At 39.4% G+C, this 21,890-nt stretch overlaps 1 protein-coding gene across 2 annotated transcripts in view; it reads left to right on the top strand.

Annotated features, from left to right (window-relative positions):
- Window positions 1–21,890, top strand: part of TRRAP (transformation/transcription domain associated protein) — a 382,824-nt gene that overhangs the window by 69,180 nt on the left and 291,754 nt on the right. For both annotated transcript variants that reach the window (XM_053694540.1, XM_053694539.1), the window contains exons 23-27: window positions 3,365–3,564; window positions 7,376–7,593; window positions 15,300–15,497; window positions 16,436–16,696; window positions 17,538–17,699. In XM_053694540.1, coding sequence (XP_053550515.1) covers window positions 3,365–3,564; window positions 7,376–7,593; window positions 15,300–15,497; window positions 16,436–16,696; window positions 17,538–17,699 — 1,039 coding nt within the window. The remainder of the gene's footprint in view (window positions 1–3,364; window positions 3,565–7,375; window positions 7,594–15,299; window positions 15,498–16,435; window positions 16,697–17,537; window positions 17,700–21,890) is intronic.

Here is a 21,890-nt window from a genome sequence, read left to right as displayed (position 1 = left end):
GTGTCTCAAAAAGTGTAAATATAAAAAAACTGTGCACATTTTCCTAATGGAAGTAAATTGGAACATTGTTTAAAATTGCATCCTCTATCTGAATCATTAAAGTTTAATTTTGACTTGAGTTTCGCTTTAAATAACAAAATTAAGTTTTACATTTTAAAGGACCAGTCAACACATTACATTTGCATAATCAACAAATGCAAGATAACAAGACAATGCAATAGCACTTAGTCTGAACTTTAAATGAGTAGTAGATTTTTTTATAACAAATTTTAAAGTTATGTATATTTCCACTCCCATTTTACCATGTGATAGCAATCAGCCAATCACAAATGCATATACGTATAGTCTGTGAATTCTTGCACATGCTCAGTAGGATCTGGTGACTCAAAAATTGTAAATGTAAAAGACTGTGCACATTTTTTTTAATGGAAGTAAATTGGAAAGTTGTTTAAAATTACATGCTATATCTGAATCATGAAAATGTAATTTAACCTCAGTGTCCCTTTTAAGCTAGGAAGGTAATATCTATACAAAGATGGTGCCAGGAAAGGGGTCTGTTTTGGAAAGGATGAAACTATCTCATTATAGCTTACTAAAATGTACTCGTTCCCTTAGTACTAAATATAGGAACAAGTCTTAGTTTACTCATCTTCTGCCGTTTACACCTAGTCTGGGACTAGCGGAAATGTCCAGACCTTCATATAGGTATTGGTTTCTGGGTCTGAGTTTCTGAAAGTTGTGAAGAGTACAGTAACTCAGACATTAAATATTTATATCTTATGACAGTTTAAGTTGGGGAGAGATATTTCTCTTCTGCACAGTATACTTTGCTAAGTGGCTTTGCTTTTCTAATCCCTTTACTGCCAGAGGGGGATTTAGCACACAACCTGCCAGCCAAGAAAATTGAACATTATTTGCAGTGACAGGGACATTGTAAGGACACTTCTCCAGCAGTTACGGTGAAACCTGTACCTGGGGAATTTAAAAACAAACATTGTCACCATCTGCTGCACTAAATTAAACATTTCTTCCAGTCAATTAACTACTCTCATAAATATCCTTAAAATGTCCAATAGCTACCATTTTATGGCTTCACTGTCTTTATTCATATACTCAGTCTTTTCAAATATTTCTAAAAGCTTGTAGTAATATAAGGCAGTGGTGTATAGATAAAGGTAGCGAGCAGTTTGATTACATTTGGTTTAAAGGGGAATCCACGTGTGTTTTAACCCGTTGACCTCCAGAAAGGTCCAAAAGAGGAAACCTCACTCACATTCTTGTTCTGATTTTGCCTAAAGAATAATTGTTTGGTTTATAAAGCTTGGTTGTTTTGCTGTTGCATATAGTTACAGGCATGTTATTGTCAGTTACGTATTCATCTATGCTCCACTGCGCACAACGTCATTAAAATAATATTTCTTTGGATGCTGGGTATATTTTCAGACATTGCTCATTTTTGTTTTGGAACTTAAAATACTGTAGATTGATTTTTAAAGTTCAAGTTTCATGTCTTTTAAATGTTCACTGTTTTGTAAATATGGTAATTAGACCATTTTGTTCTATATGATCCATGCAGGGGTTAAATCCTATAGGAGCAACAATAATTTGTTTAGTAACAAATGATTTATTTCTGCAATTCAATGTCTCTTTAAATGGACATTATGCACTAGATTTTTTTTTTTAGCATATATGTTTTGTAGATGATCCATATTATAGCCCATACAGCTTAACCAAGCCCCAAAGTTTTAGGAGAATACTGATGTATACCTACTCCAGCTGCTCCTGTTTGTGTAAATAATCTTTTCATATGTGGGGGAGGGGGGGTCTGCTTTTTTTTCTATAGAACCAGTGGGTGTTCCAGTAACCTTTTTAACAGAGCTAAACTGGGAGCTTCTAACCACGTTTTTAAACGGTTTTAGACTGGATTTTTAGATCAGTATCTCTGCATATTATTCTTTATAGTAGTGTCTAATACATGCAGTTAAATTAAAATTAGTGTATACTGTCCCTCCCCAAGGCACAACATGCTGTGATCTGAGATGTCATCGCAGAAAATGCAGCATGTCTGCAGAAAGAAAAGTACACATGAATGAACTGTTGTCTCTTTGCAGTGCTGCTCTGCATCAGGCTATACTTTTCAAACCGCACTGTGCTCTGGCGGCACTCAGTAAGTTTTCCATAACAAAGTGTTGTTTGAAGAGAGGTCAGATCTGGAGCAGCTCTGCAAAGCAGCAGTGCATTTATTGTTGACTGGCTCTCAGGTTTTTTTTCACGAGACATTTTAAAAACAACAATTTTTTTTTAGCTAATTTGCAATGCATTTGTCAACTGCTGCACTATATTATTAAACTTTAAAAATGCGCTTTATTCTTTAGTTAATCAACACATTGCAATATTGAACTGGTACTTTAGTGCAACTGCCTAATTTAAAATTTAATTTTATTTAAAAATAACCTGCAGAAAATGTTTCTTAAACAAAATTCTTATCGCAGAAAGTGGAGAAAAGTTCTGCCACAGGGCTGTCCCTTTAAGGTTAGAAATAAGTACAGGTGGGCCCTCGTTTTACAACGGTTCAATTTACACCGTTTCAGAATAACAACCTTTTTTCCCAGTCATGTGACTGCTATTGAAAAGCATTGAGAAGCAGTGCATTTATTAAAATAGCCAGTAGGTGGAGCTGTCCGCTTGTGTTGCAGCAAAGCCAAGCAAGCTGAAATTAATCAGTTTAACCAGACCTGAGCTATCGAGCAGATTTCAAAGGAACAAGATCTTCCTGTCTATAAATCAGTCCATATTGGAATGCATAGAAAGATCTGTTTGCAGAAAAATGCAAGTGAAGTGTGTGTTGTGTGATTATTTTATTAGGTTTATAATGCTGTTTAGCAAATGTTTTTGTTCATTTAACTTAGTTTAATTATATATTCTGTGTTGTGTGATTATTTTATTAGGTTTATAATGCTGTTTAGAATTTAAAGTCTTCATTTCAAAGCTTTAAAAATATATGTATTAGGTGTTACTTATGGCAATTTTGAGAGGGGCCTGGAACCTATCTCCCTCACTTCCCATTGACTTACATTATAAACTGTGTTTCAATTTACAACGGTTTCGATTTACAACCATTCCTTCTGGAACCTAACCCCGGCGTAAACTGAGGGCTACCTGTAATTGATTTGATCTACATTCATATATTTTTTATTCGTGACCAAATCTAAAAATTAGATAGATTACGTGGATCAAATCTGGTCTAAATGGGAAAACAAACTGAACAAACTAGCTTATAAATAAAATTTACAGTGGTCACACTGCTGTGCTAAGTGTGATTTTTAAATAATTGGTAATAGATTTATTCTTTTCTGTTTTCCAGTTTCACAGAGAAGTCAATACCCAGCGTCATTATTTCACATCGATACAAAGCCCAGGACACTCCAGCCCGTAAAACATTTGAACAAGCCTTGACTGGCGCATTTATGTCTGCTGTGATCAAGGACCTAAGACCTAGCGCTCTCCCATTTGTAGCCAGCCTTATCCGTCATTACACAATGGTAGCAGTAGCGCAGCAGTGTGGTAAGTAAGCATGTCATATGTCTGATGGGGCCAAATACTCTAGGGATTTGTTTTTAATCTTCTAAGGTTTAAAAGTTAAAGGGACACTAAACCCAATTTTTTTATTTCATGATTCCGATAGAGCCGGCAATTTTAAGCAACTTTCTAATTTACTCCTATTATCAATTTTTCTTCGTTCTCTTGCTATCTTTACTTAAAAAAGAAGGCATCTAAGCTAAGGAGCCAGCCAATTTTTGGTACAGTACCCTGGACAGCACTTGTTTAATGATGGGTGTATTTAGCCACCAATCAGCAAGCACAACCCAGGTTGTGAACCAAAAATGGTCCGGCTTCTAAACTTACATTCTTGATTTTCAAATAAAGATAGCAAGAGAATGAAGATGATTTGATAATAGGAGAAAAATAGAAAATTGCTTAAAATTGCATGCTCTATCTGAATCATGAAAGAAAATATTTGGGTTCAGTGTCCCTTTAATGTTTGTTATAAAGTAATGGACCTAGAACTGTAAATATGTACCTTGCATTTATAGTTATAATACATTTTATAATTGCACCATAATACAGATGTTTACAGTAAACTGACTTGTGACATAATGGGCCTTAAAATTGTTCCATAGATTTATTCTCTTATCATTGTTGCGTTATGTATTGTGTGTTCAATATATTAGCTGTACAGCATTGCTAAATTTACTGGTGTGCACTACATTTAGAGGGTGCTACTATTCATATTCACAAACAGAGGTGAGGCCTCTTTTTGAAGTTAAAGGGACAGTCTCGTCAAAATTAAACTTTCATGATTCAGATAGGGCATGCAATTTTAAACAACTTTCCAATTTACTTCTATTATCTAATTTGCTCAATTCTTTAGATATCCTTTGTTGAAGAAATAGCAATGCACATGTGTGAGCCAATCACACAAGGCCTCTAGGTGCAGCAACCAATCAGCAGCTACTGAGCATATCTAGATTTGCTTTTCAGCAAGTGATATCAAGAGAATGAAGCAAATTAGATAATAGAAGTAAATTAGAAAGTTGTTTAAAATGACATGCTCTTTCTAAATCACGAAAGAAAAAAATTGTCTTTCATGTCCCTTTAAGTCTACATAATTACTAGGATTTGCTTGTAGCCTATTCCCTAATATGTGAGATCTTACGCAATACAGTAAATAATCACACTAGAATATTATATGAGTAGTAGATACCATTCACTCACCATAATGGTGTCTCAATTTCTGTATTAAAATAATGTTTATTAATAAATTGGACCTTTTAAATATATATATATACACACAGAGAGAGAAGCACACTCACAGGAACGAACAACTGGCTCATTATTATTGTTTGCCTGTTCTATGGCGATTTACCACCTGGGTGCAGCTTCTTTTAGCCCAGTAATGCTTTTCACAGAGAAGAACTTTCCTGTAGTATATCAGTCTGATCCCGCCTATTACGGTCAGTCCAGCGCCGAAATACCAGGAAATTCCTCTCTGAACAAGGAACACAGCAACCCCAGACGATCGTTTCTGCCTACGTTTCATGGTTGTGGAAATCTTAAGAGACGTTTGTCTAAAGGACAGTAGCGTTAGTCCAATTTAGTTGCTCTGCCGTATTTTTGCCATGTAGCATAAAGTAATATCAGTATATTGGACCTCTTTCCCTGCAGCCCCTTGCAGCCATATTGCTATACAGTGCTTCATGAGACCCCTGACTCCCTCTCTGATTTACATGTTAGATCAGCCCCTTGGTTCTGCAACAATGTTTTGCATTTGCCCACAGTAGACCAAAGGTTAGCCCAGTGGTCCTGGTAGTCCTGCAAGCCCCTCTGTCAACAACATACCCACATTAGACCTCAAATCAGAACCCAATGACCTGCAGCCCATCACTCTAACTTTGCTGCTGTTTCCTATATGTGGTTGACCATCAGTTAGACAGATATGAACGTTTTTTTGCTAAGGGATGTCAAAGACAAGCAAAGAGCCTGGTTATCCCACTGCTTGACAGCAGCAAATGTGACATGGCACAGTACAATAAGTTGTGTTACCCCGGTCTTATTGTACCCAAAGATAAAAACAAACTGTCTCTTTGCTCCAAGACTAAAATAAAATGGCAAACAAACACGAAACTGGATGTCCGTGACATTGGGCTTTGTAACTTGTAAACACTTTCTGTCTATCACCAATCTCTATGGAATTTTGTGGCGCTATACAAAATAAATGATAATAAAAATCTTTATATCTGTTTAGGCTTTGATAACCAACTCCTGGTCTAAAGGCATTTCCCTTTAAAGGGACAGTATACACCAATTTTCATTTATCTGCATGTAATGGACACTACTATAAAGAAGAATATGCACAGACACTGATATAAAAATTCTGTATGAAAACTATTAAAAACTTACTTTGAAGCTCCTAAATTAGCACTGTTGCTGAGGTTAGGCTTGGACACCCACTGAAAGGGGTGGAGAGCAGACCCTACCCCCCCCTGTAAAGAGCCATTATACAAAAAGAAGCCATCTGAAGTCTGTATACATCAGTATACACCTATAACTTTGGGGCTTGGTTAGGAGTCTGAAAATCAGCACAATATTATTAATTATTATTTTTACAAGAACACCCCAGATGGACTCTATAAATGCATCATCTATATAACCTCTATGCAAAGAAAAATCTAATGTATAATGTCCCTTTAAGGACTTTTTAAATGCGAGTATGGCTTAAAGGGACACTAAATGCTTTGTAATTACAAGGCGTTTCTGTGGTCTCGCTATAGAATAAGACATCAGTGGAGTCTAAATATTTTTAAAGCAAAGCAACATCTTGTTTGCTGCAGTTGTTTCTCTATAGCCAAAGTCCACCCACTACTCGCCTTATTTGGAGGAGCTAATTGTGCAGACTCCAAGGCTAGCTACAGTCATTATATTAGTATATATCACAATACTAGATAGGGGGCGCCCTCCTGTATCAGATATAAAAATAATAATATATAAATACATAAAATAATAACAAATAATGATAAAGTCCTATTTAATCAGATTAAAGGGACACTGAACCCAAATGTTTTCTTTCATGATTCAGATAGAGCATGCAATTTTAAGCAACTTTCTAATTTTCTCCAATTATCATTTTGTCTTTGTTCTCTTGCTATCTTTATTTGAAAAAGAAGGCATCTTAGCTAATTTTTTGGTTCAAGACCCTGGACAGCACTTTTTTTTTTATTGGTGGATGAATGTATCCACCAATCAGCAAAAATAACCCAGGTTGTTCACCATAAATGGGCCGGCAAACTTAAATTCTTGCATTTCAAATAAAGATACCAAGAGAATGAAGAAAATGTGATAATAGGAGTAAATTAGAAAGTTGCTTAAAATGTCATGCTCTATCTGAATCACGAAAGAAAAGATTTGGGTTCAGTGTCGCTTTAATTGCATAAAATGTAATTTTATGCATATTAGTATATAGTGCATTGTTTCTGTTATCAGCTTTGGTCAATTGTAGAAAAAACTCAAGGTATTTACAGTCCCTTTAACAGATAATGTACCATGAAGACACAAAAGTTGTTCTGTTTAAGAATGTGGGTGCATGCTGGGAAGCTTACAAATAAACACTACAATACTCTCATATTCCTTTGAATAAGGTTATTATAGAATGATTTAAGCGTCCTTTACAAACAAATGCAAAATATCCTGACATTAGAGAGTGTTTTTCATCTCATCTTTTAATGTTTTTTATGGGAAGGTTAAACCAGCGGCTTTCTGTTTTGCATATCCAGGCAATTCTGTTTATGAGAATATGATACGTTTATTCCGTCTGCAGGGCCGTTCCTGCTGCAGTGTTACCAGGTTGGAAGCCAGCCAAGCACCACCATGTTTCACAGTGAAGAGAACGGATCAAAGGGGATGGATCCCTTGGTGCTCATTGATGCTATTGCAATTTGCATGGCGTATGAAGAGAAGGAGCTGTGCAAGATAGGGGAAGTGGCTTTGGCCGTTATATTTGATGTTGCCAGTATCATCCTGGGATCCAAAGAACGGGTAATGAACTTTCCAGTCTAAGTCTGTGATTAATTAAAGGGGATGTCCTAGGAGACTTTTCTTTGTAGCACAATTCATTTTCTTCAGCACAGGGCATATGCTCCTGTCCTACCCCTGCTGTATGCATCCGTTATACATGAAAGATCTTTAAGAGCATCCAAATGAAATGAAAGGAACACAAAATACAATTTGCACGATCAACAAATGCATGATAAAAAGACAATGCAATAGCACTTAGTCTGAATTTCAAATGAGAAGTAGATTTTTTTTTCTGGCACATTTCAGTTATGTCTATTTCCACTCTCCCTGTATCATGTGACAGCCATCAGCCAATCACAAATGCATATACGCATGTTCTATGAATTCTTGCACATGCTCAGTAGGAGCTGGTGACTCAAAAAGTGTAAATATTAAAAGACTGTGCATGTTTTGTTAATGGAAGTAAATTCGAAAGTTGTTTAAAATGTCATGCTCTATCTGAATCATGAAAGTTTAATTTTGACTTGAGTGTCCCTTTAAACCTTTTTATTTTTGCATGCAATTTCAGATGTTTAAAGCATAGAATACCTACTGAATCTACTGGTGCAGATTGTAGATGCTGGGAACCATCCCCCTGAGCTGCTAGAGAGAGTTTTTAAAGGAACTTTAAACGCCTCTTGCTCTGCTGTAAAAATGCACTTGTAACACTTCCTAAAGAGGCCATAAAATAAATTCTGTGATCTATGTTTTCTTCAAAATGCTGCAAAGTGCCTAAACCAGCTACTGATTTCCAGGACTTTGAAGAAAACTTGAGTGCAGAATTTGCTTTTCTCCAACATAGGTGTGTCCGGTCCACGGCGTCATCCTTACTTGTGGGATATTCTCTTCCCCAACAGGAAATGGCAAAGAGCCCAGCAAAGCTGGTCACATGATCCCTCCTAGGCTCCGCCTACCCCAGTCATTCTCTTTGCCGTTGTACAGGCAACATCTCCACGGAGATGGCTTAGAGTTTTTTAGTGTTTAACTGTAGTTTTTCATTATTCAATCAAGAGTTTGTTATTTTCAAATAGTGCTGGTACGTACTATTTACTCAGAAACAGAAAAGAGATGAAGAATTCTGTTTGTATGAGGAAAATGATTTTAGCAACCGTAACTAAAATCCATGACTGTTCCACACAGGACTGTTGAGAGCAATTAACTTCAGTTGGGGGAACAGTTTGCAGTCCCTTGCTGCTTGAGGTATGACACATTCTAACAAGACGATGTAATGCTGGAAGCTGTCATTTTCCCTATGGGATCCGGTAAGCCATGTTTATTACGATTGTAAATAAGGGCTTCACAAGGGCTTATTTAAACTGTAGACTTTTTCTGGGCTAAATCGATTGATTATTAACACATATTTAGCCTTGAGGAATCATTTTATCTGGGTATTTTGATATAATAATATCGGCAGGCACTGTTTTAGACACCTCATTCTTTAGGGGCTTTCCCAAAGCATAGGCAGAGTCTCATTTTCGCGCCGGTGTTGCGCACTTGTTTTTGAGAGGCATGGCATGCAGTCGCATGTGAGAGGAGCTCTGATACTTATAAAAGACTTCTGAAGGCGTCATTTGGTATCGTATTCCCCTTTGGGTTTGGTTGGGTCTCAGCAAAGCAGATACCAGGGACTGTAAAGGGGTTTAAAGCTTAAAACGGCTCCGGTTCCGTTATTTTAAGGGTTAAAGCTTCCAAAATTGGTGTGCAATATTTTCAAGGCTTTAAGACGCTGTGGTGAAAATTTGGTGAATTTTGAACAATTCCTTCATGTTTTTTCGCAATTGCAGTAATAAAGTGTGTTCAGTTTAAAATTTAAAGTGACAGTAACGGTTTTATTTTAAAACGTTTTTTGTACTTTCTGATCAAGTTTATGCCTGTTTAACATGTCTGAACTACCAGATAGACTGTGTTCTGAATGTGGGGAAGCCAGAATTCCTATTCATTTAAATAAATGTGATTTATGTGATAATGACAATGATGCCCAAGATGATTCCTCAAGTGAGGGGAGTAAGCATGGTACTGCATCATTCCCTCCTTCGTCTACACGAGTCTTGCCCACTCAGGAGGCCCCTAGTACATCTAGCGCGCCAATACTCCTTACTATGCAACAATTAACGGCTGTAATGGATAATTCTGTCAAAAACATTTTAGCCAAAATTAACCCTTGTCAGCGTAAGCGTGGCTGCTCTGTTTTAGTTACTGAAGAGCATGACGACGCTGATATTAATATCTCTGAAGGGCCCCTAACCCAATCTGAGGGGGCCAGGGAGGTTTTGTCTGAGGGAGAAATTACTGATTTAGGGAACATTTCTCAGCAGGCTGAATCTGATGTGATTACATTTAAATTTAAATTGGAACATCTCCGCATTTTGCTTAAGGAGGTATTATCCACTCTGGATGATTGTGAAAATTTAGTCATCCCAGAGAAACTATGTAAAATGGACAAGTTCCTAGAGGTGCCGGGGCTCCCAGAAGCTTTTCCTATACCCAAGCGGGTGGCGGACATTGTTAATAAAGAATGGGAAAGGCCCGGTATTCCTTTCGTCCCTCCCCCCATATTTAAAAAATTGTTTCCTATGGTCGACCCCAGAAAGGACTTATGGCAGTCAGTCCCCAAGGTCGAGGGAGCGGTTTCTACTTTAAACAAACGCACCACTATTCCCATAGAGGATAGTTGTGCTTTCAAAGATCCTATGGATAAAAAATTAGAAGGTTTGCTTAAAAAGATGTTTGTTCAGCAGGGTTACCTTCTACAACCCATTTCATGCATTGTCCCTGTCACTACTGCCGCATATTTCTGGTTTGATGAACTGCTTAAGGTGCTCGATAGTGACTCTCCTCCTTATGAGGAGATTATGGACAGAATCAATGCTCTCAAATTGGCTAATTCTTTCACTCTAGACGCCTCTTTGCAATTGGCTAAGTTAGCGGCTAAGAACTCTGGGTTTGCTATTGTGGCGCGCAGAGCGCTTTGGTTGAAATCTTGGTCGGCTGATGCGTCTTCCAAGAACAAGCTACTAAACATTCCTTTCAAGGGGAAAACGCTGTTTGGTCCTGACTTGAAAGAGATTATCTCTGATATCACTGGGGGTAAGGGCCACGCCCTTCCTCAGGATCGGCCCTTCAAGGCAAAAAATAGACCTAATTTTCGTCCCTTTCGTAAAAACGGACCAGCCCAAGGTGCTACGTCCTCTAAGCAAGAGGGTAATACTTCTCAGGCCAAGCCAGCTTGGAGACCAATGCAAGGCTGGAACAAGGGAAAGCAGGCCAAGAAACCTGCCACTGCTACCAAGACAGCATGAAATATTGGCCCCCGATCCGGGACCGGATCTGGTGGGGGGCAGACTCTCTCTCTTCGCTCAGGCTTGGGCAAGAGATGTTCTGGATCCTTGGGCGCTAGAAATAGTCTCCCAGGGTTATCTTCTGGAATTCAAGGGACTTCCCCCAAGGGGGAGGTTCCACAGGTCGCAGTTGTCTTCAGACCACATAAAAAGACAGGCGTTCTTACATTGTGTAGAAGACCTGTTAAAAATGGGAGTGATTCATCCTGTTCCATTAAGAGAACAAGGGATGGGGTTCTACTCCAATCTGTTCATAGTTCCCAAAAAAGAGGGAACGTTCAGACCAATCCTAGATCTCAAGATCTTAAACAAATTTCTCAAGGTCCCATCGTTCAAGATGGAAACCATTCGAACTATCCTTCCTTCCATCCAGGAAGGTCAATTCATGACCACGGTGGATTTAAAGGATGCGTATCTACATATTCCTATCCACAAGGAACATCATCGGTTCCTAAGGTTTGCATTCCTGGACAAACATTACCAGTTCGTGGCGCTTCCTTTCGGATTAGCCACTGCTCCAAGGATTTTCACAAAGGTACTAGGGTCCCTTCTAGCGGTGCTAAGACCAAGGGGCATTGCAGTAGTACCTTACCTGGACGACATTCTGATTCAAGCGTCGTCCCTTCCTCAAGCAAAGGCTCACACGGACATTGTCCTGGCCTTTCTCAGATCTCACGGCTGGAAAGTGAACGTGGAAAAGAGTTCTCTATCCCCGTCAACAAGGGTTCCCTTCTTGGGAACAATTATAGACTCCTTAGAAATGAGGATCTTTCTAACAGAGGCCAGAAAAACAAAGCTTCTGGACTCTTGTCGGATACTTCATTCCGTTCCTCTTCCTTCCATAGCTCAGTGCATGGAAGTGATCGGGTTGATGGTGGCGGCGATGGACATAGTTCCTTTTGCGCGCATTCATCTAAGACCATTACAACTGTGCATGCTCAGTCAGTGGAATGGGGACTATACAGACTTGTCTCCGAAGATACAAGTAAATCAGAGAACCAGAGACTCACTCCGTTGGTGGCTGTCCCTGGACAATCTGTCTCAAGGGATGATGTTCCACAGACCAGAGTGGGTCATTGTCACGACCGACGCCAGTCTGATAGGCTGGGGCGCGGTCTGGGGATCCCTGAAAGCTCAGGGTCTTTGGTCTCGGGAAGAATCTCTTCTACCGATAAATATTCTGGAACTGAGAGCGATATTCAATGCTCTCCAGGCCTGGCCCCAGCTTGCGAGGACCAGGTTCATACGGTTTCAATCAGACAACATGACGACTGTTGCGTACATCAACCATCAGGGGGGAACAAGGAGTTCCCTAGCGATGGAAGAAGTAACCAAAATTATTCTTTGGGCGGAGTCTCACTCCTGCCACCTGTCTGCTATCCACATCCCAGGAGTGGAAAATTGGGAAGCGGATTTTCTGAGTCGGCAGACATTGCATCCGGGGGAGTGGGAACTCCATCCGGAAATCTTTGCCCAAGTCACTCACCTGTGGGGCATTCCAGACATGGATCTGATGGCCTCTCGTCAGAACTTCAAAGTTCCTTGCTACGGGGCCAGATCCAGGGATCCCAAGGCGGCTCTAGTGGATGCACTAGTAGCACCTTGGACCTTCAAACTAGCTTATGTGTTCCCGCCATTTCCTCTCATCCCCAGGCTGATAGCCAGGATCAAGCAGGAGAGGGCGTCGGTGATCTTGATAGCTCCTGCGTGGCCACGCAGGACTTGGTATGCAGATCTGGTGAATATGTCATCGGCTCCACCTTGGAAGCTACCTTTGAGACGAGACCTTCTTGTTCAGGGTCCGTTCGAACATCCGAATCTGGTTTCACTCCAGCTGACTGCTTGGAGATTGAACGCTTGATTTTATCGAAGCGAGGATTCTCAGATTCTGTTATCGATACTCTTGTTCAGGCCAGAAAGCCTGTGACTAGAAAGATTTACCATAAAATTTGGAAAAAATATATCTGTTGGTGTGAATCTAAAGGATTCCCTTGGGACAAGGTTAAGATTCCTAGGATTCTATCCTTCCTTCAAGAAGGATTGGAAAAAGGATTATCTGCAAGTTCCCTGAAGGGACAGATTTCTGCCTTGTCGGTATTACTTCACAAAAAGCTGGCAGCTGTGCCAGATGTTCAAGCCTTTGTTCAGGCTCTGGTTAGAATCAAGCCTGTTTACAAACCTTTGACTCCTCCTTGGAGTCTCAATTTAGTTCTTTCAGTTCTTCAGGGGGTTCCGTTTGAACCCTTACATTCCGTTGATATTAAGTTATTATCTTGGAAAGTTTTGTTTTTAGTTGCGATTTCTTCTGCTAGAAGAGTCTCAGAATTATCTGCTCTGCAGTGTTCTCCTCCTTATCTGGTGTTCCATGCAGATAAGGTGGTTTTACGTACTAAACCTGGTTTTCTTCCAAAAGTTGTTTCTAACAAAAACATTAACCAGGAGATTATCGTACCTTCTCTGTGTCCAAAACCAGTTTCAAAGAAGGAACGTTTGTTGCACAATTTGGATGTTGTTCGCGCTCTAAAATTCTATTTAGATGCTACAAAGGATTTTAGACAAACATCTTCCTTGTTTGTTGTTTATTCAGGTAAAAGGAGAGGTCAAAAAGCAACTTCTACCTCTCTCTCTTTTTGGATTAAAAGCCTCATCAGATTGGCTTACGAGACTGCCGGACGGCAGCCTCCCGAAAGAATCACAGCTCATTCCACTAGGGCTGTGGCTTCCACATGGGCCTTCAAGAACGAGGCTTCTGTTGATCAGATATGTAGGGCAGCGACTTGGTCTTCACTGCACACTTTTACCAAATTTTACAAGTTTGATACTTTTGCTTCTTCTGAGGCTATTTTTGGGAGAAAGGTTTTGCAAGCCGTGGTGCCTTCCATTTAGGTGACCTGATTTGCTCCCTCCCTTCATCCGTGTCCTAAAGCTTTGGTATTGGTTCCCACAAGTAAGGATGACGCCGTGGACCGGACACACCTATGTTGGAGAAAACAGAATTTATGTTTACCTGATAAATTTCTTTCTCCAACGGTGTGTCCGGTCCACGGCCCGCCCTGGTTTTTTTAATCAGGTCTGATATTTTATTTTCTTTAACTACAGTCACCACGGTACCATATGGTTTCTCCTATGCAAATATTCCTCCTTAACGTCGGTCGAATGACTGGGGTAGGCGGAGCCTAGGAGGGATCATGTGACCAGCTTTGCTGGGCTCTTTGCCATTTCCTGTTGGGGAAGAGAATATCCCACAAGTAAGGATGACGCCGTGGACCGGACACACCGTTGGAGAAAGAAATTTATCAGGTAAACATAAATTCTGTTTTTATTTATATTGTCCTCTTTAGGAAGCACCAAACAAGTAAATTGAGGTGTTGTTTGTCCCAGTTTTTGCTTAAAAGTGCATTATAACAAACTTTGGCAGTTGTTAAAGGGACATGAAACACTTTTTTTTCTTCATGATTCAGCATGTGATTTAAAACAACTTTCGAATTTACTTCTATTATCTAATTTGATTTGTACTCTTGGCATCCTTTGTTGAAAAAGGATACCTAGGTAGGCTCAGGAGTAATGCATTGCAGCCTCTTCAACAAAGGATGCCAAGAGAACAAATCAAGTTAGATAATAGAAGTAAATTGGAAAGTTGTTTAAAATTGTTTGTGCTGTATCTGAATGATGTAAGAAACAGTTTGGGTATCATATCACTTTAAAAAAAGTAACTGTATTCAATGCTTCAACTTGGGCACTATGATTGTGCACATAAACAATATTCAGAAAATACACCTACTACTTACATAGCAGGAAAAGCTCCAGCAACACATTTTCTGTGTAGTTTTCACTTTCCTTGTGTATCGCGTTTAATTGGCTTCTCTGGGGTTAACATTCACCCTGCTGATTTAGGGCTAAAAATAATCAAATCTGAATAATAATTTGAGTAGAAATCAACTTCTGATAGGTTAAAAAAAAAACTGCATTTTTATTTGCAGAGATTATTATTGTTCCAATTAAAGGATTTGTGGGTTCCACGCCAGGTGCTGGTTTTTATTGGAGATATTTGCATCTGTGTGTGATCCATATTTTTATATCATATTTAGCTGCTGCTAATTTAGAGTTATTTTCTGTTGCATCTCATAAGCTTATCACAGAATTGTATCTGCAACCCCCTCCCCTCACCACCCTGCTGGGTTCTGTAGTTTACAAAGATTTTCAGTAGAATTCAGTGCGCGCCTCTCAATCACTGGAGGATACATTTGCAATTTGTGATCTTGTAGGCCATTTGTTTAGTTATAGAAACAGACTGTGTAAAATGTATTGTACGATTGAAAAATATTTAATGCAATTATGGTATCTTTTCAGGCATGTCAGCTCCCCTTGTTTTCCTATATTGTGGAGAGGTTATGTGCGTGCTGTTATGAGCAGGCCTGGTACGCTAAGCTAGGCGGCGTGGTCTCTATTAAATTCCTGATGGAACGCCTACCTCTGATTTGGGTTCTTCAGAATCAACAAACCTTCCTAAAAGCGCTTCTTTTTGTCATGATGGATCTAACTGGAGAGGTATGACGTTGTGAAAGTTTCAGCATTCTACTGTGAAGTCTTTCTAATCATTCTGAAGATGAAATACATGAGTAGGAACCATTACTGTGTTTTAATAGACAGTGGATAGTTCCCATACTTAACAGACCATAATGGTTGAAAAATGACATGCACTAATATGTTAAAGCATGTTATTTTAAGACTATTATGCCTGAATCACTGTTTGTTTAACCCTGCAAAGGGGTTAAACACACAGTAGAAGTGCTACTCGTGACCAGCGGAGCATTGCTGGCCCGAAGCAGAACATTGCTGATCCAGTCAGTAGCACTAACTTCCAAGTATTTTTCAGAAGGGTACATATTGTCCATAAAAATCCAAGGTATCAGCAGCACATAGTAACCATCATAATACTTACATAAATAAAGCAGTTGATCAAAAAGACCGGAAATTTCAGGAAAAGTTCCATCTCATTTCTTTTTTCCATGTACAATTAGTGAAACTAACTACAAAAAAAAAAATATCACTAAACATCAGAAAACGTACACTTTTAGGCTGCCCCACAAAAAAGGAATTTAGATGTCTTGTGTATGTTTATCTCCTCTTTTGTGATCAGTTAGGTTCAGATATAAATGAGTTTGTGAACATATCCAGCAATCAGTTTGGAAAGTTGCATGGTCATGGTATTAAAAGTTGGGGAAGCCCCCCAATTCTTTTTAATGTTTAATTATAAAAAACAGACAAAATAAATCATAATAGGACATTTTAAATTTTTTTTTTTCTTATGCTTAGTTAATTTTTTTTTATCAATATAGTGTTATTTTACATGTACGTAGTCATAGTCTACGATCTTCCATCTATATTGAAAAACATATTATTAGGGATGGTTGTATATTAAATGTGCTCTGCAAATTATAGAAGATCTACTGCAAATGGTTTTACAGTTGTGTCATTCTGTTTAGGTGTCCAATGGAGCTGTTGCGATGGCAAAAACAACTTTGGAGCAGCTTTTAATCCGATGTGCAACTCCTCTGAAAGATGAGGAGAAAACCGAAGATATCCTCTCTGCACAGGAGAAATCATTCCATCATGTTACCCATGACCTGGTCCGTGAAGTGACTTCTCCCAACTCCACAGTTCGAAAGCAAGCCATGCACTCACTGCAGGTGCTGGCTCAAGTGACAGGAAAAGGTGTCACCGTCATCATGGAGCCACATAAAGAAGTAAGTACTATTCTTGATTTGGAATGCAGTTCTAATATTATTTAAGTTGACATTATGGCAGGCCTCAAGAAGAAAATCGAAGTCGCACTCCACTTTTGACAAAGAGTGAAGTACTTTATTAAACGGAATAGTTTAGTCAAAATTAAACTTTCATGATTCAGATAGAGCATGCAATGTATGCAAATTTTTATTGTTCTCCTATTAATTTCTATTTGTTCTCTTGGTATCTTTAGTTGAAAAAGTAAGAATGTAAGCTTAGGAGCCAGCCCATTTTTTGTTCAGCTCCTGGGTAGCACTTGCTGATTGGTAGCTAAATGTAATCCACCAATCAGCAAGCACTATCCAGGGTTCTGAACCAAAAATGTGCCGGCTCTAAGCTGCTATTCATGTTTTTTAAAAAAAAATAAATGTGCCAAGAGAACAAAGAAAATTTTGATAGGAGTAAATTAGTAAATTGCTTAAAATTATATGCTCTATCTGAATCGTGAAAGTTTAATTTTGACTAAACTATTCCTTTAAGGCTCAGTCATCTGGCTGGATGACTGAGCTTTAGTAAAGTTCTTCACTTTTTGTCAAAAAACGTTTGGAGTCTACTTCGCTTTTTGTTTGGATATTTTGTGGGCCTGGGGGATGACCCTGAATGTTGGCACCCAGTGGACAGTAGTTGGTTATTTTGAGATTGTGTACTGTTTCAGACAGTGTTTTTATTTTATTATGATAGGCCTCAGTCAGTATACAATTTAGTTTTATCCCCAAATTTGCTTTGGTCCATTTGTTTCACAACTCTACACATACATGGAGTTAAATAGGTGGTAATCTTGTTTTTTTTTTTTTTTTATAGGTCTTGCAAGACATGGTCCCACCTAAGAAACATTTATTGCGGCACCAGCCAGCCAATGCTCAAATAGGTCTGATGGAAGGAAATACGTTCTGCACAACTCTGCAGCCCAGATTGTTTACCATGGATCTAAATGTTGTAGAGCACAAAGTTTTCTATTCAGAGGTAATTTACTGTTGGTGTTACTAATTCCCTTATTACTAATTACTTACTTATTCCCTTACTTATTAATTACGTCTGTTAATTTGCTGAGTAAGCCAATGATATTCCTAATATTTAGTAGGCTTGTGCATTCAATGCATTCGACACTTAAAGGGACATGAAACCCATATTTTTTTTTCTTTCATGATTCAGTTAGAGAATACAGTTTTAAAAAAAAGTTTCCAATTTACTTCTATTATCAAATTTGATTTGTTCTCGTGTTATTCTTTGTTGAATAGAAATATCTATATTGGAAGTGTGCACATGTCTGAAGCACTACATGACAGGAAATAGTGCTGCCATCTAGTGTCTTGCTAATGTATAACATTGTTGCAGAACTTCTGTAATACCGTGCACACTCCTGACTTACCTTCCTGCTTTTCAACAAAGGATAACAATAAAACAATACAATTTGATAATAGAAGTATTACTCGTCCTTTTTAGAAGGGTTTTACTTTTTTTGTTTTGTTTTATTAACTTTATTTGTGCAGGGTCAATTACTTCCTGTCACAACCACAACATGGGGACTGTGGTTCCCAAAGGAAGGCAAAGCAGTAGGTTTTACTTTTAAGTGGTTGCTAGGAGAAAGCTGCACTAGGTCTAGTCAGATTCTTGCCCATGCTCAGTAGAAGACAGTTGATGGAAAAATCATGTGGCAGTAAGTAGCAGTTTTATACTGGTAGTTCCCTTATTTTACTAAAGTCAGTGGCTACACTGAGAATTTATAAGTGCTCATTTTGGAAGAAAACAAGTTAGTTGTTTGCTGTACTTTTGATTTAACATTCATTTATTTTAACTATAGGAGCACTGTTTCATATCGCTTTCTGCTTAAAGGGATGGTAAACACCTTGAAAATTCTGGCTTTTTTTAATTCTCAAGAGGAAAAAAGCAATTTGCAGACTTGTCACATATCTTTCACTAATTAGCTTTTGCAGATACCAACTGCAAACAATGCTGTGTATATAAATATATTGACTGTAACTAGCCTTGGTTCCTCCATGTATGGCTAGTGGTGAGTGGTGTCTTGCTGTTTAAATCAAAAAACTTTTGCAGCAAACAATGTGTTTTTGTTTTAAAAACATTTAGATTTAGCTATGTTATTTAGCAAGACAGCTGTAATTACAAAGGGTTAACTGTCTCATGTTTCTCTTTGGGGGGAAAAAAGGACAAAAGTTTGCATTAAAGGGACACAAAAACCATTTTCCTTCTTAATATGAGGCGAGTCCACGGCATCATTCCTTACTGTTGGGAAATACTGAACCTGGCCACCAGGAGGAGGCAAAGACACCCCAGCCAAAGGCTCAAATACTCCCCCCACTTCCCTCATATCCCAGTCATTCTTTGCCTTTCGTCACAGGAGGTTGGCAGAGAAGTGTCAGAAGATACGGAGTAGTTCCTTATGAAGGGTATCTGCCCTTCGAAATGGGACAAGAGTTTTAAGTAGTCGTGTCAACCTCTCAGCAGTGACGAATGTTAGTCTGGAGATGCAGGGAGAGTCTTTCTGCAAATCCACCCAGACTTGTATTAATAGCTCTTAAGCAATCAGTGTTGACAAGTTTTACTGCCTGCTTCTATTACTCAAGTCATTGTCAGGAGCGACGCTACAAGACTGTCAAACTTGAGAGGCTGTGTTTCTGTTCCACGGTATAGATTCCGGTAAGATTGTTTAATTTTTTTTATACACATATGATAACGCAAGAAGACAGGGTCACAGTGTGACTCCTTTTATCTGTATGGAATCAAGGGTTAATATCTCCGGAAGGGGATTATTTAACAGGGGGGATTAATCTAATAATTTAATTTATTATGATTATGCTGCGACATGTGTAAGATGGGCTCAGGCTGAGGTTGGAACATACAGGTTTCTTTCTAATTACACGGTGAGTCCACGGATCATCTAATTACTATTGGAGAATATCACTCCTGCCCAGCAGGAAGCGGCAAAGAGCACCACAGCAAAGCTGTTTAATATCACCTCACTTCCCTCCAACCCCAGTCATTCTCTTTGCCTACGTTAGAGCAAGGAAGTGGTAAAGTTTAGGTGTCTGGAAAGATTCTTCAATCAAGATTTTATTATTTTCCAGCAGTGCAAGCTTGTGCTGCTTTTTTACTAGGGTGTAGCCGTAGTCCATGTCAGTCTCTTCAGTAGAGCAGTGGTGGCTTTTAAGCAATGGGAACTTGTGGGGTACAATCCTCACTGCGCCTCCCATGTAGTTAATGCTGCCCTAATATTGAAAGCCTGAGTAAGATTACTCAGTCTTTCTTTTTTTCCACAGGTCCATGTGAGGGAGAAGACCTCTCAAACCTAGTGAGCTGCCTTGCTGCCGGGCAGATTTTTAAAGGTAAGTGCTGAATTTATTTTTTTGGGAACACAGGAAATCTTTGGCACTTTAATTTTTTATGGACACAACAGACATGATCTTTTTGAGTTTGGGGATTATGTTATGAGGGCAGTAATGGCAGGCAATGGGGACGAGGAGATCGTGGCTCATGGTGTTAGGTGTGTTTCACTACTCCCGGCGGCGTTATTTTAGAGACATTTGCCGACCAGGAGGTTTATTTTTGATACGCCCACAATGGGTGGAGCTAGCTGAGGCGGCAATGTTTATTGCACGCCTTTTCTTTCCCACTTCATTTCCGGTATTACGAAGAGCAGTGGTGATAGCAAGTTAAATAAGTGCTTATAGACTGCGCTATGGTGATATGGAAGAGCAACTTAGGTTGAGTCCGGACGTCTACTATCAAAAGAATATACGCTCAGGAGGCAGAAAGGAAGGTAGGCACCTTAGCAAAGCTTAGCTCTTACTCCACCTGGAGTTACGTTGCAAGACATCGCTTTCCTCAAGTCCTCTGCGGTATCTGATGCATTGTCTGCTTTTCCCATGCTGCAGGGACAGCGCAATAGGAAATGTAATCAATCCGTGAGTAAGGTTGCTGACACAGTCGTGGCTATTCTGAATGTCCCCTCCCAGAAGTCTGTGGAGGAAGATACTTCGGTAGCATCTGAGGGTGAAATCTCAGACTCAGATAGTGTAATTCCTTCTGCTGATACTGAAGTTGTATCCTTCAGGTTTAAGCTAGAACACCTCCGTTTGTTACTTAAGGAGGTTTTAGCTACCCTGGACAACTAGTAGTCAATCCTAAGAAGTCTAGTAAACTAAACAAATATTTTGATGTACCTTCCATGGTGGAGATTTTTTCTGTACCAGATCGAGCTACAGAGATTATTGCTAGGGAATGGGAGAGACCAGGTATCCCTTTTTCTCCATCCCCTATATTTAAGAAGATGTTTCCTATAGCAGACTCTATAAAGGAGTCTTGGCAGACGGTACCCAAGGTGGAAGGGGCAATTTCCACACTAGCTAAGAGGACTACTATTCCCATAGAGGATACTTGTTCTTTTAAAGATCCTATGGACAAGAAATTAGAGGGGTTACTCAAGAAAATGTATGTACACCAGGGTTTACAATGGCAACCTGCGTTGTCTGATTCGTCTGATTCTATGGTTGATGCGTTGTCTGATTCTATTCGGACAGACACTCCCCTTGAAGAGATCCAGGATAGGATCAAGGCCCTTAAGTTGGCCAATTCCTTTATTACGGATGCTTCCCTACAGGTCATTAAACTGGGAGCAAAAATTTCCGGTTTTGCTGTACTGGCCCGCAGAGCTTTATGGTTAAAATCTTGGTCTGGGGATGTGTCATCTAAGTCTAAGCTTTTGGCGATTCCTTACAAGGGAAAGACCTTGTTTGGCCCGGGATTGACGGAAATAATTTCTGACATTACAGGAGGAAAGGACCATTTCCTCCCTCAGGATAAGAGGAATAAGAAGAAGGGACATCAGAGCAATTTTCTTTACTTTTGAAACTTCAAGGGTAAGCCTTCCTCTCCTTCCAAGCAGGAACAGTCCAAGCCTTCCTGGAGGCCCAACCAGTCTTGGAACAAGGGTAAACAATCCAAGAAGCCCGCTATTGACTCAAAAGCAGCATGAAGGGCCTGCCCCCGATACGGGACCGGATCTTATGGGGGCAGGCTTTCCTTCTTTGCTCAGGCTTGGGTTCGGGATCCCTGGGTGGTGGACATCGTGTCCCAGGGATACAAGCTAGAGTTCCTAAAAAAGAGGGAACCTTCAGACCAATTTTAGATCTCAAAAGT

The sequence above is a fragment of the Bombina bombina genome, chromosome 11 (genome assembly GCF_027579735.1).
Source record: "Bombina bombina isolate aBomBom1 chromosome 11, aBomBom1.pri, whole genome shotgun sequence".
Taxonomy (NCBI): Eukaryota; Metazoa; Chordata; class Amphibia; order Anura; family Bombinatoridae; genus Bombina; species Bombina bombina.
This window is presented reverse-complemented; position numbering and strand designations above follow the sequence as displayed.